The sequence below is a fragment of the Gopherus evgoodei genome, unplaced genomic scaffold (genome assembly GCF_007399415.2).
Source record: "Gopherus evgoodei ecotype Sinaloan lineage unplaced genomic scaffold, rGopEvg1_v1.p scaffold_43_arrow_ctg1, whole genome shotgun sequence".
Lineage (NCBI taxonomy): Eukaryota > Metazoa > Chordata > Testudines > Testudinidae > Gopherus > Gopherus evgoodei.
Genome location: NW_022060064.1, coordinates 1,832,148 through 1,844,988, shown reverse-complemented (window position 1 = coordinate 1,844,988; position 12,841 = coordinate 1,832,148). Strand labels below are relative to the sequence as shown.

General features: G+C 50.7%; 1 protein-coding gene across 15 annotated transcripts in view; it reads right to left on the bottom strand.

Moving 5' to 3' along the window:
- LOC115642642 (zinc finger protein 436-like) overlaps positions 1-12,841 on the bottom strand; it is a 936,374-nt gene that overhangs the window by 197,979 nt on the left and 725,554 nt on the right. For 6 of the 15 annotated variants that reach the window (XM_030546303.1, XM_030546305.1, XM_030546307.1 and 3 more), the window contains exons 1-2: positions 7,755-7,830; positions 6,723-6,823 (exon numbers count right to left, since the gene is read on the bottom strand). The exons of 7 other annotated variants lie outside the window; for them this stretch is intronic. In XM_030546303.1, coding sequence (XP_030402163.1) covers positions 6,723-6,823; positions 7,755-7,819 — 166 coding nt within the window. In that variant the 5' untranslated portion in view covers positions 7,820-7,830. 2 more of the 15 variants (XM_030546317.1, XM_030546318.1) reach the window with 2 other exon arrangements.

Sequence of the window (12,841 nt, the reverse complement as noted above, 5' to 3'; positions counted from 1 at the left end):
CTTAAACATGGGAGACCAGAACTGCACACAGTATTGCAGGTGGGGTCTCACCAGCGCATTATATAACGGTACTAACACCTCCTTATCTTTGCTGGAAATACCTCGCCTGATGCATCCTAAAACCACATTAGCTTTTTTAACGGCCATATCACATTGACAGCTCATAGTCATCCTGTGATCTACCAATACCCCAAGGTCCTTCTCCTCCTCAGTTGCTTCCAACTGATGCGTCCCCAATCTATATCTAAAGTTCTTATTATTAATCCCTAAGTGCATGACCTTGCACTTTTCACTATTAAATTTCATCCTATTACTATTACTCCAGTTTACAAGGTCGTCCAGATCTTCCAGTATGATATCCCGGTCCTTCTCTGTGTTAGCAATACCTCCCAGCTTTGTGTCATCCATGAACTTTATTAGCACATTCCCGCTTTTTGTGCCAAGGTCGGTAATAAAAAGGTTAAATAAGATTGGTCCCAGAACTGATCCTTGAGGAACTCCACTAGTAACATCCTTCCAGCCTGACAGTTCACCCTTCAGTACGACCCATTGTAGTCTCCCATTTAACCAGTTCCTTATCCACCTTTCAATTCTCATATTGATCCCCATCTTTTCCAATTTGACTAATAATTCTGCATGTGGAACCGTGTCAAATGCCTTACTGAAATCGAGGTAAATTAGGTCTACCGCATTTTCTTTGTCTAAATAGTCTGTCACCTTCTCAAAGAAGGAGATCAGGTTGGTTTGGCACGATCTACCTTTAGTAAAACCATGTTGTACTTTATCCCAATTACCATTGACCTCAATGTCCTTAACTACTTTCTCCTTCAAATTTTTTTCCAAGACCGTACATACTACAGATGTCAAACTAACAGGCCTATAGTTACTTGGATCACTCTTTCTCCCTTTCTTAAAGATAGGAACTACGTTAGCAATTCTCCAGTCATACGGTACAACCCCTGAGTTTACTGATTCATTAGAAATTCTCGCTAACGGGCTTGCAATTTCATGTACCAGTTCCTTTAATATTCTCGGATGAAGATTGTCTGGGCCCTCCGATTTTGTCCCATTTAAGTCAGCCACTGAAAGATCCTTTTGCCTTTGGCTTCATGCTGGGCACAGGAGTTTACTAGTTCTCCCTCCCCAGACTCCCGGGGGCAGCCGGGGATAATTAGTGGGTTATGGGAATTAGAAGATGAAAATTCACTAAGAACAATGATATTTGTGTGTTTATTATTAAATCACCAGACACCCACCAATCCCCATCCCCCTTCCGATGAGCTATAAAGATCTAAGGGACTCAGCTACTGATCCTGCAGTCAGTTCCTGCCCTGCCCCACTTTCTATAGCAGCCCTTTTAAGAACAGGACAGGGAAACATGTAAATACTTTGAACCAAATTCCAGAAGCTGCTGAGCATGGAGAAGTTCAAATGAAACCAAGCTTCCGTCTCTCCAAGGACCTGGCCCCCAGTGTAAAATAACAGACACTCCTCAGAAATCTGAAATGGCCACTTCATAACTGATAACATGTTATTAATCTGTTCATTTCTGGGAATTATCAATAAGAGAAACAACCCAGTGACGGTGATATCCTGAGGAAAAGATCTCATGTGTCTTTAGATTATACCGATTTGTAATCCGGAACTATATACACTAAAATGTCTAATTCGTAGCCCTACGGCTATTGCCTGGTGTCACTACAGGGCAGAATTAAGGTTGGTGCCTTAGTTGTCAATTTCCATCCCCTAACATATTGTAATTGCTGCTAAGTGGGTTTGTCAAAATTCATTTTGTCTATTTCTTTCTTTTAATTTCGACAGATAGCGATATTTATTTTTAAGCCCTTTTTTCAATGTTTACAATTTCAATGTTCAGAGCTGTGGGAAGTTATGTGGGTCATCAGACAACAATAATTTAATTACAGTAACTGTTGAGATTCCAAAAGCCAAATCATATAGCTGTTCAAAGAGAAATTGTCAATGTCACACCCAAAATATATAGTGTAAATATCCTTAAATCAAACTCGACTTTCTCCAGAAGCATTTCTGTATATTACCTATATAAATATTTTTTCATCTGTGTCTGTTTACAGTGAAATCAACATTTACTGCAATTTATTCATAAAAATCCAATCCTTTCAAGCATAATTTTAAGTAATGAAGTACTTGAAATCTTTCACTTCCTAGACTAGAATGTTTCATTTCAGGATAATTACACCCTCTCTGTGATGTATTTCACTCTCAGTACAGTAAGCCCCTCTTGATATAGCTCCTGCCTGGGAGCTCTGCTGAGGCGAGTGGCATTATGATCAGAATGTGACACTCTGACACATGAGCAGAGACACATGGGGGAGAGTGGAGGATGAGGTAACATGGAGGCTACCAGAGTTGAAAGCGGCCCTAAGACCAAACCCCCTGAGCCTCTCCTCTCTCCCACCTCCCAGAGTGAGTAATTCTGAGAAATCATTCCCTGAAATCTAAATAGCCCCAGCATGAGAGACAGTGATTAACACAAGTACCTTAGGGGTTGCAGCGCCAACCCCCTGCCTTGATGAGGGGGATTAACAATTGCTGTAGAAATGGGTTAGGCTGGGAGAGGGCACAGCTGATGTGGGACTGGGAGCTCAGTTGACCAAGAGGCCAGAACTCATAGGAGGATTGGGAGAAGAAGTCAACAGGACTGGGTAGAGGCAGTTCAGTGCATTTTCTCCATTAACCATTCTGCAATGTATTTAATTTAGAAACATCTGAAGACCCTAGAGCTAAGCTGGGTTGATGCATTTTCACTTACATTGGTACAGTTTTAATTAGATGCTTAATCAGATGCTCATGCAACACAAAGCAGTCAATAATGGGTGTGCTTTCATTCATTAACTTGACTGTGTGCTGTGCATAGCTTTCAAAAAAAATTGGTGCGAGCGAGTGTCAAAATTTTAGGCATTAAGAAATGGAAATTAAGTGTCAGTTCATTTCTCATGCATTTAGCCCTTTTGCCCTAAAACGCACATTTGACTCTTTGACGTTGCTTTATCTGCCCCACCAGAAAATGCTATAGGGAACCCAGTCATTACAGCCGACCACCTATGGGCCAACATTCAAATGGTTCTGTTTGTTTTATCTTTCATTCAGCTTTGCAAATTTTAGATCCCATTTAAAAGCTGGAACTGAAATAACCAAAGCAAGTAAAGAAGGGAGTGGCATCGGGCATAGGTAGGGGGAAAACAATAAATGGAAAGAACTGACTATCCACAAAGGAATATCTCAAACTATGAGAGCCTCAGACCGTCGTCCAAGTGAATCCATCCCAGCCAGGCATATCAGCCCCTTAAAAATCACTCAGCCCGTCTGGCAGTGAATGCTGCGTGTTCCAGGCACAGCTACGGTGTGTGCGTCTGCTCTGCTGACGTGCTGCTTTAGTACGGAATGCACCACGGCCACAGGGAGCAGAGACATGGACTCCTACAAAACACATTCCCAGATACACCTCCGATACCGCATCCCCCCCCATTTTCCCACTGCCATCCCCTCCCCTACCTCCACATGGCCATTCTCAGCCAATCGCTAACACTTCCTCCCTGTCTTCAGCACTATAAATAAATAAAACATGGTGTTACAAAAGGTAGATCGTGCCAGAGAAACCTGATCTGGATGTCAGTAAGGTTTTTGATATAGTTTCACATGGGAAACTATTCGTTAAATTGGAGAAGATGGGGATTACTATGAGAACTGAAAGGTCAATAAAGAATTGGTTAAAGGGGAGTCTACAAGGGGGTCATATTGAACAGTGAGTTGTCAGGCTGGAGGAAGTTACTAGTGGAGTTCCTCAGATCAGTCTTGGGACCAATCCTACTCAACACTTTTATTAGTGATCTTGGCACAAGAAGTGGGAGTGGGACAAAAAGCCGGGATGGATTGTCAATATGGAGGAGGACAGGAAAATCATATAAGAAAATCTGCATGTCCTTGAAAGCTGGAGTAATAGAAATGGGATGAAAATGAACAGTTCACAAATTCTAGCTCTTAGTCTCCAAGTGCATAATTTTGCAATAAGCTGGGGATATATCAATTGGAAGTGACAGAGGAGGAGAAAGACCTGGGTGTATTGGTTGATCACAGGATAAATATGAGCTGCCAACGTGATGCAGCCGTGAAATAGGTTAATGCAGTCCTAGGATACATCAGGTGAGGTATTTCCAGCAGACAAATGAAAGGGTTAGTACTGTTATAAAAGGCACCGACGAGACCTCATCTGAAATATTCCTCTACCTTCTGCCCTTAAAGTCTCTGAGTCTATAAACTGTACTTTGTGTTGCACAGACACCGATGGAGATTAGGGCCCCATCCTGCAGCACATGGCAGAGAATCTGACTGAGATCAGCACCACCATTCTGCTGGGCACTGCACAGACAGAGAGGGACAGTCCTTGCCCCAAAGAGATCACAATCCAAGTAGACAACGGGTAGGAGGAAAACAGAGGGGGGCTGTGACTTCCCCAAGGTCACCAAGCAGGTCAGGGACAGAGCCAGGAACAGACCCCGTTAACGCCAGAGCCACATCACCCGCAGCTTGGAAAGATCCCCACACCCCATTGTATTAGGCTGCAGGAAGAGGTGGTTTGTCCATGGATGCACAGGCTGTCTTGGCAGGGCAACTCAGCTGCGATCCCTGCACAGAGCTGGGTGTGTGCGTCATGGGTCAGGAGAAGTCAGTGTCCAGTCCTGTGGGCTGTGCTCCTGGCTCCTACCTCCAGCACTCACTGCTGCCCCTCCCTTACCAGCTGCGCTGGTCAGCCAGCCCCAGGCCTCTGTGAGGTCACTGCCCTCCCACTCCACCACTTCAAACCTTCAAACAGAGACATGGTGCACCAGTGACAGAGTGCACTAGTGTAAATTCTGTCTGTACTAAGGGTTTGCACCAGTGCCTAAAACACCAGGGTGGCAGAGACCTTCAGTGCCCAAAACAGCAGTACGGTGACACTACAACTGGGATCTAGTTCTAGTTCTGTCACAGACCTTGCACACATTAATGTTTCTCCTCCCAACTTTAGTCTCTTTACCCAGCTGCCCACTCACTGGGGTCTCCTCTCTCTCCACAGCTGCTCACCACTAAAATCTGTATGAGTGTCACCAGAGCTGAGGTAGTTCAGCTCTGGAATAGTCTTACAATGGGGGCTGTGGAGTCTCTTTCCCTGGAAGTTTTTAAGAACTGGTAGGACAAACCTCTGTCAGAGATAATCAACATATACTTGGTCCTGCCTCAGCAGAGAGAGCTGGACTTGATGACATCTTGAGGGCCTATCTAGCCCTACATTTCAAGGATGCTATGCGATATATACGTATAAAACAACATACAGAGAAAAACCCCACAACAACATGATGTCAGGCCATTCAAAAAACAACAAAACAAAAAACTACACTGCACAGCATAAAATGACACAATACTAAGGAGAAGAAAGCAACACAATGCAAACTAACATCTTAGGACAAAAGTACACAATGCAAAATAGCTCAACTCAAACCAACATAACACAGGCACCAAACAAGCTAAGGCAAAACAACGCATCATAAAACTATGCAACACAACAGGGTGCATCATAGTTCCAAAAGGCACCATGCAAAACAGCTCAACGTAGAACAGGACACAGCACAAAAGAGAATTATTTCAATGCACGCCTGGAAGGGATCTTGAGAGGTCGTCTACTCCAGCCTCCTGTGCTGAGGCAGAACCAAGTATCCCTAGACATTTCCAGACTGGTGTATCTCTAACTTGATCTTAAAAACCTCCAGTGAAGGAAATTCCACAGTCTCCCTTGGAAGCCAATGCAAGGCAAACACAGGCCAAACCAACACTGTGTACACACACGCTAGGCTTGTGGATAAGGGGAGAGGCAAGAATTTAAACCATCTGGGTTCAGTTCCCAGCTTTGCCCAAAATTCTCCATGCAAACTTGAGCAAATTACTTCAGCTCTCTGAGCTTCAGTTTCCCCATCTGTAAAATGGAAAGTCGCCTCCCACCATTGGCCTATTTAGCCTTTGAGCTTTTGGGGGCAAGACCTGTCCCTGTGGGCATGTCTACAGTGCAGTCAGACACGGGCGGCTGGCCTGTGCCCGCTGACTTGGGCTCACATGGCTCAGGCTGCAGGGCTGTTTAATTGTGGTGTCCATGTTCCGGCTGGGGCTGCAGCCCAACGTCTGGCACCCTCCCACCTTGCAGGGTCCTACAGCCTGGCTCTAGCCCGAGCCAGGACATCGACACTGCAATTAACAGCCCCTTTGCCTGGTGAGCCTGAGTCAGCTGGCATGGGCCGGCTGGGGGGGTTTTAACAGCAGGGTAGAGATACCATTGGTGTCTTTTCTGCACCTGTCACAATGGGGACCCTGATCTTGGTCAGTGTCTGTGCAGAGCCCTGCACAACTGGAAGACTGATCTCATTTGGGAACTCAGCAACTCTCAGCATTACAGGATCCTTGATTTTGTGTAGGGCCCCTGCAGCAACTGGCAAAATGTGGGGGCAGGATCTCTGTCAGGGTCTGTGCAGTGCACAGTACAGTGGTGGGGTGTGATCTTTGTTAGGGTCAGTGCAATGCCAGGCCCAATGGTGACACAGATCTCAGTCGAGGTCTCTGAAGTGCCCAGAACAATGGAGGCAGCGGTTTGGGTCACAGTTGTGCGCTGCCTGGCACAAGGGAGGCCGTGATCTCGGTGCAGGTCTCAAGTTTACCTGGCACAACAGTGGGGTCTGATCTCACCTGGGGTCTCTTCAGTGCCTGGCAGAACACGGCCACGCTCAGTACGATAGCAGCCCTGATCTCAGTCACACACCTGGAGAGAAAAGTGGGAAGATTTTTGAGAATTTGATATCAGTATTTCAGAACTGAAGAGATAATGGGGCACAAACTAAATATTTGCCAATATAAGGGACAAGCATCAACATATGGGGAGATTTTATGTCACCATTCAACAGTTCAAGAGAAAAGAGGGGAAATTGGAGGGGATTATACAGGGATATTGAACTAACAACAGGATGGGACGGATTCTTCTTGCCTCACACTCACAGGGCCAGGAGGGAGCCCTGGGTGATGTCTTTTCACAGGGGAAAGGAGCGGGGCTGGAGTCAGAAGGTCGCTGGCTGTGGGGAGGGGCTGGCAGTGGGGTCTGGGAATGTGACCAGCAGGTGCTGGGGAGGGGGGAGTAGCTGGACTGGGAAACCTGGGGCTGGGCCCGTCCCCATGGGGGACACTTGCTCCTGCCTCCCCTTCCTGGCCCTTCCCACGCCCTGTTGCCAGCAGAGAGGGGGCCCCCCCAGCCCAGCCCAGAGGTGTCCCTGTCTCAGGGCCTCCCCAGCCTCTGCCCAGTTCAGAAATCACTCGGGGGAACCATTTCCCACCCACACAAGGACAAATCCCTGCAGGTGAAAATGGGGGAAACACCCCAAACCTGAGATCTGAACTGGCCATTGGCGAAGGGCAGAGAAAATGGGGCACAATGGGGGGAGGGGAACAGGGAACTTCTCAGGGTTTGGGGAGGGGGGGTCACCCTGGGTGCTGCTCGTTGCTCTCTAGGGAGAAAGGGGGCAGGACGGGAGAGGAGGGGGGTCCCCACGGGGGGGGCAGCGGTAAATCCGAGGGGATCTCAGCCCCCCCCCTTCTCTCCCCGCTCCTCGGGGGTCACCTGCTCTCCCCCCCCCGGCCATGTCCGGGCTGCACAGACATTTCCCCCCCGCCCCTTTCCCAGCCCCCCAGCCCGGTCTCACCCCCCAGCCCAGCCCGGCCCCACGGGGGGGTTAATGCGGGACTCTCCCCTCCCCGATCTGCGCATGCCCAGAGCCCCCACGGCACAAACCCTTCTCCGGCCCCGGGAGAGGCTCCAACGGCCCCGCGCGAGCCAGGCAGAGCCGCAGCCGACCGCCCGCGTTTGCAATTCGGCTTCTTCTCTCCCGCCCAACGTCACTTCCGGTCCAGGGAGTCAGGAACTACATGTCCCAGACTGCCCTGGGGCCGCTTCCGCTCTCTCCAGCCCAGGTTAGGGAGGTCCACGGGGCCAGCCTGACCCTCCCCCCCACCGCTCATCATTTCCCCAGGCCCCGCCCCCTTTCCCAGCTGGTGCCTCTCAGACCCCCCGCAGCCTTTTCCTGGGGAGCGACAGAGCTGGAGGGGGGCTTGTGACCCCCACGTAATAACCGCCCCCCCACACTCCAACCCCCAGCCCTGACCCCCCCGGCAGGAGCGTGTCCGCCCCACGCGTGTCCCCGCCCGTCCCGCGCTGCCCCCGGCCCCACCGCGCTGCCTCGCACCTGCGGCCATGGCCCCGCTGCCGGTGTGACGACTGAAAGGCTGGGGGTGGGGGCGGGGCCAGGGGAAAGGATGAGCGGTGGGGGGAGGGTCAGGCTGGCCCCAGGGACCTCCCTTACCTGGGCTGGATAGGGCGGAAGCGGCCCCGGGGCAGGCTGGGAGATGTAGTTCCTGACTCTCCCCTGAGCAGAAGTGACGTTGGCGGAGGTGGCGAAACCGGGCTGCGAAGGAGCGTTGGGGGTTCTGGTTCTGCCTGGCTCGCGCGGGGCCGTTGGAGCCTCTCCCGGGGCCGGAGAAGGGTTTGTGCCGTGGGGGCTCTGGGCATGCGCAGATCGCGGCGGGAGAGCCCTTCAGTAACCCCCCCGCGCCCGGCCAGGCTCTGCCCCGCTGGAGCCGCCCTGGAGTCGCTGCGTGGGGCTGGGCGGGGCTGGGGGGTGAGACCGGGCGGGGGCTGGGAAAGGGGCGGGCGGGAAATGTCTGTGCAGCCCGGACATGGCGGGGGGGGGGAAGAGCAGGTGACCCCCGAGGAGCGGGGAGAGAAAGGGGGGGCTGAGATCCCCTCGGATTTACCGCTGCCCCCCCCGTGGGGACCCCCCTCCTCTCCCGTCCTGCCCCCTTTCTCCCTAGAGAGCAACGAGCAGCACCCAGGGTGACCCCCCCTCCCCCAAACCCTGAGAAATTCCCTGTTCCCCTCCCCCCATTGTGCCCCATTTTCTCTCCCCTTGGCCAATGGCCAGTTCAGATCTCAGGTTTGGGGTGTTTCCCCCATTTTCACCTGCAGGGATTTGTCCTTGTGTGGGTGGGAAATGGTTCCCCCGAGTGATTTCTGAACTGGGCAGAGGCTGGGGGGGCCCTGAGACAGGGACACCTCTGGGCTGGGCTGGGGGGCCCCTCTCTGCTGGCAAAAGGGCGTGGGAAGGGCCAGGAAGGGGAGGGAAGAGAAAGCGTCCCCCATGGCCACATTTCCGGGGGGCTCTGCATTTTAATTTAGTTTTAAATGAAGTTTCTTAAACATTTTAAAAACCTTATTTACTTTACATGCAACAGTAAGTTAGTTCTATTTTATAGACTTATAGAAAGAGACTGTCTAAAAACATTGAAGTGTATTACTGGCACGCAGAACCTTAAATTAGAGTGACTAAATGAAGACTCCGCACAGCACTTCTGAAAGGTTGCTGACCCCTGTACCAGTCACATTCCAAGACCCCCACTGCCAGCCCCTCCCCATAGCCAGTGACCTCACTCCAGCCCCACTCCTCTCCCTTGTGAAGGCCACATCGCCCAGGGCTCCCTGCTGTCCATGTGAATGTGAGGCAAGAAGAATCCGTCCCATTCTGTTGTTGATTCAACATCCTTGTATAATCCCCTCCAATTTCCCCTCTTTTCTCTTGAGTGGTTGAATGGTGACATAAAATCTCCCCACATGATGTTTGTCCCTTATATTGGCAAATATTTAGTTTGTGCCCCATTTTCTCCTCAGTTCTGAAATACTGATATTGAATTCTCAAAAATCTTCCCACTTTTCTCTCCAGGTGTGTGACTGAGATCAGGGCTCTTATCGTGCTGAGCGTGGCCCTGTTCTGCCAGGCGCTGAAGAGACCCCAGGTGAGATCAGACCCAGGGCCGGCTCTTGCATTTAGGCGGACGAGGCAATCGCCTAGGGCGCCAGAATTATTGGTGGGCGGCAGGCGGCTCCGGTGGACCTGCCGCAGTGGTGCCTGTGGAGGGTCCGCTTGTCCGCGGCTCCAGTGGAGCTGCCACAGTCCTGCCTGCGGATGGTCGGCTGCTCGTGCGGCTCTAGTGGACCGCCCACAGGCACTACTGCGGCAGCTCCACCGAAGCCGCGGGAGCAGCCGACCGTCCGCAGGCAGGACTGCGGCAGCTCCACCGGAACCGCGGGACTAACGCGCGTGGCGGCAAAATTGCCGTGTGCCTAGGGCGCTCAAATCCCTATCACCGGGCCTGATCAGACCCCACATTGTGCCAGGTAAAACTGAGACCTGGACCAAGATCACGGCCCCCCTTGTGCCAGGCAGCGCAGGACTGTGACCCAAACTGATGCGTCCATTGTGCTGGGCACTTCAGAGACCTTGACTGAGATGTGTGTCCCCGTTGGGTCTGGCATTGCACTGACCCCGACTGAGATCACACTCCACCACTCTACTGGACACAGCACAGACCCTGACAGAGATCCTCCTCCCACATTTTCCAGATGCTGCAGGGACCTCAAACAAAATCAAGGATCCTGTAATGCCGGGAGTTGCAGAATCCCTGATTGAGGTCAGGCTGTTTAATTGCAGTGCATGTGTCTGGGCTCAGGCTGGAGCCAGGCTGTAGGACCCTGCGAGGTGGGAGGGTGCCAGACCTTGGGCTGCAGCCCCAGCCCGAACATGGACACCACAATTAAACAGCCCCACAGCCTGAGCCATGTGAGCCCAAATCAGCGAGCACAGGCCAGCCGCTGGTGTCTGACTGCAGTGTCGACATGCCCACAGGGACAGAGAGGCCTTGCCACACAAAGCTCAAAGGCTAAATAGGCCAATGGTGGGAGGCGACTCTCCATTTTACAAATGGGGAAATTGAAGCTCAGAGAGCTGAAGTAATTTGCTCAAGTTTTCGTGGAGATTTGGGGCAAAACTGGGATCCGAACCCAGATTGTTTAAATTCTTACCTCTCCCCTTAACCGCAAGCCCAGCGTGTGTGTGTACAGTGTTGTTTTGGTCTGTGTTTGCCTTGCATTGGCTTCCAAGGGAGACTGTGAAATTTCCTTCACTGGAGGTTTTTAAGACCAGGTTAGAGATACACCAGTCTGGGAATGTCTAGGGATACTTGGGTTCTGCCTCAGTACAGGAGGCTGGAGTAGACGCCCTCTCAAGATCCCTTCCAGGCCTGCACTGAAATAATTGTCTTTTGTGCTGTGTCCTGTTCTACGCTGAGCTGTTTTGCATGGTGCCATTTGGAACTGGGATTGCACCATGTTATGTTGCATAGTTTTATGGTGCATTGTTTTGCTTGAGCTTGTTTAGTGTCTGTGTTGTGTTGGTTTGAGTTGAGCTCTTTTCCATCGTATACTTTGCCCTAGGCTGTGTTAGTTTTCATTGTGTTGCTTTCTTCTCCTTTGTATTGTCATTTTATGCTGTGGAGTGTATTTTGTTGTTGTTGTTTTTCTGAATTGCCTGACATTATGTTGTGGTGGTCTTGGTTTTTTTTCTGTATGGTTTGTTTTTATACGTTTATATTTCATGGCATCCTAGAAATGTAGAGCTGGACAAGACCTCAAGCTGTCATCAAGTCCAGCTCTCCCTGCTGAGGCAGAGCCAAGTATATGTAGATTATGTCTGACAGAGGTTTGTCCTACCTGTTCTTAAAAACTTCTAGGGAAAGAGACTCCACAGCCCCCCTTGTAAGACTATTCCAGAGCTGAACTACCTTAGCTCTGGTGACACGCACACAGACTTTACTGGTGAGCAGCTGTGGAGAGAGAGGAGACCCCAGTGAGTGGGCAGCTGGGTAAAGAGACTAAAGTTGGGAGGAGAAACATTGATGTGTGCAAGGTCTGTGACAGAGCTAGAACAAGATCCCAGTTGTAGTTCCACCGTACTGCTGTTTTGGGCACTGAAGGTCTCTGCCACCCTGGTGTTTTAGGCGCTGGTGCAAACCCTTAGTACAGACAGAATTTATACTAGTGCACTCTGTCACTGGTGCACCATGTCCCGGTTTGAAGCTTTGAGGTTAGGGGGGACAGTAACCTTACTGAGGCCTGGGTCTGGCTGACCAGTACAGCTTGTAAGGGAGGGGCAGCAGTGAGTGCCGGAGGTATGAGCCAGGAGCACAACCTCACAGGGCTGGACACTGACTTCTCCTGACCCATGACACACACCCAAGCTGTGTGCAGGGATTGCAGCTGAGCTGCCCTGCCAAGACAGCCTGTGCATACATGGACAAACTACTTTTTCCTGCAGCCTAATACAGTGGGGTCTGGGGACCTTTCCAAGCTGCAGGAGATGGGGCACTAGAGTTACTGGGGTCTGTTCCTTGCTCTGTCCCTGACCTGCTTGGTGGCCTTGGGGAAGGCACAGCCCCTCTCTGTTTTCCTTTACGGATTGTGTACTTTAGGATTGTGATCTCTTTGGGGCAAGGATGGTCCCACTCTGAGCAGTGTCCATCACAATGGGGGGGCTGATCTCAGAGTCTCTGCCATAAGCTGCACTGTGCGGCCGTGATCTCCTTCAGTGTCTGTGCAACACAGAGCACAGTTTATAGACTCACAGACTTTAAGGGCAGAAGGGAGAGGTGTATTTCAGATAAGGTCTCATCGGTGCCTTGTACAACAGTACTAACCCTCTCATGTGTCTACTGGAAATAGCTCATCTGATATATCCTAGGACTGCACTAACCTATTTTTCAAGGCTGCATCACATTGGCAGCTCATAATTATCCTGTGATCAACCAATACACCCAGGTCTTTCTCCTCCTCTGTCACTTCAATTGATAAATCCCCAGCTTTTTGCAAAATTATGCACTTGGAGACTAACAACTAGAATTTGTG